Source organism: Austrofundulus limnaeus, unplaced genomic scaffold (assembly GCF_001266775.1).
Source record: "Austrofundulus limnaeus strain Quisiro unplaced genomic scaffold, Austrofundulus_limnaeus-1.0 Scaffold41, whole genome shotgun sequence".
Taxonomy (NCBI): Eukaryota; Metazoa; Chordata; class Actinopteri; order Cyprinodontiformes; family Rivulidae; genus Austrofundulus; species Austrofundulus limnaeus.
In genome coordinates, this window is record NW_013952443.1 from 252,083 (window position 1) to 258,318 (window position 6,236).

A 6,236-nucleotide genomic window follows, 5' to 3' on the forward strand; every position below is an offset into this window, starting at 1 on the left:
GATCAGGACTCTGTACCACGATTACAGCGCGGCTATTGCCAGTATCACTCCACCCCCTGTTAACAATAGGTGTTAATTAATCAACGATAGTCAATGATAGCCATGTGATGTGAGTATCAGTCACATGGAGGCAGTGCTTAAAAGCCTGAATTTTGCCTGAAACTCTCAGACTGAAGAAGTCTCTTGGAGAAGAGACGAAACGTTTCATTAGAGCAGAACCTGTCCAGAAGACCTATACAATTTTTTTTCTTTTTGATTTTTTACCTGGATTACTGAGATGCATCAGGAGATCTTTTAAAGTGCTTATTGGATGTACAACTATGACTGATTAACTTTTTGAGTCAACACAATTCAAGATGCCCACCGCAGGTAATTAATCCTAATGAACTGTCTGTAAATTGAATAAATTTACAGATACTGAGCTCAATGCTGACGCGGAATTAACTCATGCAAGATCTCTCAAATATCACAAGATTGAATCTGTTTTATTTCGTCTAACTTTGTCAGTTTTCATTTTAAGATGATTCAGAATAAAACTCTAGATTAAAAGGCAGCAGGTGATTTGCATTTACTCAAAGTTTGTTAACAGACTATAGTGTGGTTGTAAAAATAAAAAAAGTATAATTTTTAAATCTGGTATTTTGTTTCACATTTTTATGGCCACATTTGCTGTCACCCACTGTAGGCTGTTCTATTTTTCTTAATGCAGACAAATRCTTTAAACACTTTGACAAATTGTTGCTTTAAATCAGACAGGCATTGTACAGATACAGCTTAATTTTAGAAGAGAGAAGGAAATGTTTTGTCATTTATCATTAGAGCTTTAGTTTGAGAGTTGTAGCATCATCTGATTAACTGCATGAACAACCAACAATCTGGCTGTTGGACAGGCAGTGGGATTTCTGGCATATCAGACTCTTTTGTCAGCTGTCTTGCTGATCGAACAGATTGCCGGTCCGATTTCTGACACGGCCGCTGTGTGTAACTGCACTGCCGTGGCTGGAACAGTGCTGTCATGAAGAACCAAACCAGACTTCATCTGAATCTTTGGCACTGCAATTCCATTTTTTAAGCTCAAAACCAGTCTGTGGTTAAAAGAAAGAAAAATGGTGTGCTTTTATGAAACTTGGAATTATTTGTGTAGAACATATTCTCGTGATTCTCAGCAGAAAACACTGACAGAACCCAGAAATCCACGTGATGCTATGGAAACTAAAGTGGTGTGGAAGTTGTTACGTCTAAAAGTTTCTTCTCTCTCTCATCCGTGTTAAATTATTCCTGTCGTGTACCTGTCTTTGGCATGGGCGCCCCTCACCCCAAAACTCCTGCCCTCTAATTGTTGGCGATAAATGAATCCATTACTTTCTAATCATCTGTGAGGGTGGAGCAGGTTGGAGACTGTGTCAAAGCATTTGTGTTGCTTTCTGCTTGATTGCGCGGCCCTCTGCTCAGCTGACGTGTAATTAGCTCAAGGTGTTGCAGCCGCTAGCAGGGACCTAAGCGGGACCCTGTTCTGCATAATTATTTATATCTTCACATCCCTGCAGGTTACATGTGTACACATACTGCTTTTGTATGCATCTTTTTGTACTATAATTAATTGGGTGAGCACTTATTCTCATCAGCTACATTATGTGGTGTTTTTTCCCAGCCTTCCAGGTTTTTAGTAGCATGATTTTTATTTTCCTGGCCCATCCCTTGTGATATTATCTGTTTTTCAAATGAGTTCTTGTAAAAGAATGAAAGTGAGTACATCTGTAAACAATAAACCCATACATTATTTAGGCATTACACACCCAGAAATAGGCAAGAGCAAAAACTGCCTAGTCGTCCATCTGATGCTAAAAGTTGACTAATAATATTTCTGTAACAGATTTCAGAGTGTCAAACTGAAGACATACTTTCTGACCTTAGACTTTACATCTACAGTCGGAGATGGTTTTTAATACCCTGATAATTAAATTTAAGATTTCCCACTTTTAAAAAAATAAGCAGTCCTCTTTTGTGTGTGGTTTTCTTTTAATGTAGAGAGACTAAATGTCATCATCATAAAAGACAAGCAACCCACAAAAACAGCCCACGCACATTACAAAGAATTAGATTTTCTTACCAATAAACAAATATAAATGTTTGATCCTCACAAAGTTAGTCTGTATTTGGAAGCCACAGATTTGTTATGGGCCCATGTGGCACACACATCAACTAAATAACCAACCAAGCATGTTTCAACCACCTCCAATCTAAATTTAGCGTATACATTTCTGCCATTAAAAATTATATTGAACATAAAATGAGAAAAAAACTTTTACAAATGTTTAACAGTAAAATGCATCACTGTGGCTATGAATTAGTTCACAACAAAACAGACATATTTCTAATTAAAATGACTATAAAATGAGACTGTCAAGCACACACACTGCTCTGAATTAATGCTGCACAGAGTTGTGTAGAACGTTTAAAAACTCGCAAATGTGAGTTGTATCGGGGAAAAAAAACAGCAATACAGTTCAGTGGCTCTGTGTYTGCAACAAGCTGCAGGAAAAGAAACACAGACCCAACATGTTCTTATAAAAGGAATCATGAGTTATGCATTGATGATTCTTGCATAGTATATGTGCACATACTCATTAGAGTACACAATTACCGAACTCCTACGTTTTACTTATTTCATCATATTTTACAAACTGAATATTTCTGTTAATTTTCTTTTACACGGTGAAACAGTGGTTAGACCTGATTGCCTCCCAGCTTTCTGAGAGGGATTTGTATGTTCTCCTCCTGCACATGTGTGTTTTCTCTCCACATACTCAAATTTCCTCTCACAGACCAAAAACATGCACGTTGGGTGAGTTAGTAACTCTATATTCTCCCTATGACTGAAGGTGTGATGGATTGTTTTATTTGTCTCTATGTGTCCCTTTTTATGGACTTGTGATCTATGGATAGATGAAAAATAGATGGATGAATATTTCTGCTTTTAGTTACTTCAACAAACAACATCCTGCRAGTCATGAGTCTTGACAGTGTATTATGCGTGGAACATTTTCTGGTGTAAAAAGGTTGTGGGAAAAACACTGAGATGACTAACGTGTATTTTTTTTTAGCAATTGTGGCAGTTACGGCTGCTGCTGCTGCAAAACAAGGTTCAACAATTCTTCCAACTTGTGAATACCCTGAAACAAAAACACTCATCATTTATTTAAAAAGATCAGCACAAACAAAAAAATCTGAACAGGATCCATCTGGCTTCTACAGAACCAGGATAATATTGACATGTCATGTAAGCACAACGTAATTTACAAACAACCACTTCTGTCTCCAGAGATAACTGGATTCTATATATTCCAATAAAAAGTAAACAAACAGAAGTTTACAAAAGCCCACCACTGAAAGCCCACTGGTTGTTTCTGTTGTGCTGTTTGTTAACTTTCTCTCATTTGTGTCCAACTCCATCTCAGTCACCAGGATGCTTCATGCAGGAGATGGCTTGCGGGGGAACGTACATGCTGACAAGATAAGGCAGGGAATCTCACAAAGCCCAGTTCTGGTTTTCATTAGCTATGATAAAACATGCTGCTCTACTGGTGATTGTCAACCCTCCCACAGATCTCAGCCTTTTATCCTTGCTGGGAATAATTTACATTTAGGGGTTTGATAATTAGAGACTGTTTTATCTGTATGAAGCCTCTGAATGAGCATGTTGTGTACCCAAAAAAAAAATAAATAAACATGTCAAATTTAGAATCGCAGGTCCGCTAAAAATACCAGTGCAAGAAGCAAAATAACATTGTGGTGAAATCACTAATAAAAGGGGTTTTATAAAAAACCTTTTACACATTTCATATATTTTTAAAGAGTTTGTTCTAAGATATACTTATTTTTTATGTTATCAATGAAAATACTAGTGCTTTGAGCTCATCTTGGTGGAAGTAGAAATACACACCTGTAAAGTTGACATGGCGAATGTATTTTAGGAGCAGCGTGCCATTTATGGTGTCCATCTTGGAGCAAAGGCCAACTTTTCCAGGACAGAGGTCTTTGTGCATGTTATGCAGGGCGTGAGCCATGGCATAAACGGCATCTATTACAAATTGGACCTTCCCCTCCTGTTCGTAGGATGAATCTTTCCCAATCCGCTCATGATCTAAAAGGAAACAGTAAAAACACAAAAATTAGGACCTTTGATGAATTGTTCATGTTCTTTTTTTCTGGCTCTTTCATTGAAATTTTGAAGGACAGTTTTGTCTGGACTATTTTATATGAGGGGGTGGCACAGTGGTTGGAGCGGACACCTGAGGTCACATGATCACCTTCCAATCTGAGGCCTTTCTGTGTGGACTTTGCATGTTCTTCCTGTGCACGTGTGGGTTTCCTCTTACGGATAAAAGATGAAGTTAAGTTAACTGATAAAACTTCTCTAAATGTGAGGGAGAGTGTGAATGATGATTTGTCTAGCTTGTCTTGATGTGGTCCTGTGAGGGTGTACKTCACTTCTCACACAGTGACTGTTGAAGATAGGCACCAGCTCCCCCTGACCCAGAAAACAATAGTAGGTAAAAAAAAAATAAATGTATGGATAATTTAGATGCATATAACTATTTTCAGAAAATAATAAATACTCCATCCATCTTCTGATGTTTATCTGTAGTCAGGTCACAGAGGCAACAGGTCCAGGGAAGAAATCTAGACATCCCTCTACTCTGCGACACTTTCCAGCTTGACCTGGAGGAGTCTGCCCTGGGGCCGCTGTAACAGAGTTGTAAGGGGAGTCATCCTGTAACCGGTAGGTTGCCAATGCTACACACTACAAACAGGATTAGAGACAAGGGACARSCCTGGTGGAGCCCAACCTGCACTGAGAACGAGATTGACTTTATGCTAAGAATGTGAACCCAGGTCCTGCTTTGGCTGCACAGGAACTGGATGCTAGCATTATATTCAAAAATATAAGAACCAAACAAACAATTGTTGCTGGTTGTGTAAAATCAAGTAAATTATTTTGAAACAGCTTTTTTTGTATTCAATTTGTGTTCAGATTGACACAGAATTTGTTTAACAGTAATTTGCCATTTCTCGACGTTAATCAAAAAYACTCTTGTACAAATTCAATTCAGTCTCTTTGCAGCCTCTCTTCTATTGAGCTGTCGATCACTTCAACCCACTCATTCTTTCTTAGAAAGACACTTTTCTCATCACGCCTGCTGATCTTCTTTGTGCAGCTAATGGTCTTTCCATTGCCGTGGATATGTGATTTGATAAGGCAGAAAACTTTATATTGGGACATTTTAATTGTGTTTACATGATCTCTTGGTGTTTATAACCACAAAGTCACGAGCCACYTCAAATCTATTAATCATGAGCGCAAAGCTTGACAGAGCAGCGCAGTATGAGAGGAAGACACGTCCAGATAGACTTAATCACTCTTCCGTAATAATGTAATTAGTTATGACAGGTGTATATTTATCATAGCTGGCATTGTTCTAATGCTTCAGAAATGTGTTGAGTTTTCAATTATTGGCCTAATGCCCTTAATAAACAAAGCCACGTCACATACATTACAACATATGTCTGAACTGTTATGAACAGAACAAATTTTGAGTTCTTTGCATCAATTCATTCTCTGATACAGTTGATTCTTATGCTTCTTTACAGGGAACCAGGTCTTTTCCATATCACAGCAAGACAAGCATAAGGCAATACATGTGGTTCCATGGGATTTAGAAGGAAAAAAACGGCATGCAGTAATAAATAAAATTCTTTTTTGCTTTGTTTACAAGCCTTGGAGAATCTTTGTGGCTGCAAATTACCATTCCAAGAGAAACAAATATTTTAAAGAATCACTAGGAAGCACTAATAAATTAGTACTTTTTTGGCAATATTGTTATAGTCCATTTGCAACACCAGTTATTTTCTTGTATGCTACGGGTAATTACTCAAAATGATACTAAATTGTCTCCTTTCAAAAGCAGAATATTTTCTTATTAAATGGAGCACAGTAATTTAACAAACAGCAACTTTTTTACTTTCTAAATAAGTGATTGTTTATGTTGAAACATGTTTAGGCTACCTGGTCAGCGAAATTGTTAATTAGCTGTTTCACATGAGTGGGCAATCATCAGCTTTTTAAGTTAATATGCTGTGGTAAATTTTAAATAAAGCTTGCTCCATCCATCCATCCATCAATCCATCCATCCATCCATCCATCCATCCATCCATCCATCCATCCATCCATCCAT

The 6,236-nt window shown here is 37.6% G+C and overlaps 1 protein-coding gene across 1 annotated transcript in view; it reads right to left on the reverse strand.

The window, feature by feature from the left end:
• The window catches only part of LOC106516759 (metabotropic glutamate receptor 4), a 228,961-nt gene that overhangs the window by 21,429 nt on the left and 201,296 nt on the right, over positions 1–6,236 (reverse strand). Inside the window, exon 8 of the mRNA XM_014007266.1 lies at positions 3,944–4,144. Within this exon, the coding sequence (XP_013862720.1) occupies positions 3,944–4,144 (201 nt within the window). The remainder of the gene's footprint in view (positions 1–3,943; positions 4,145–6,236) is intronic.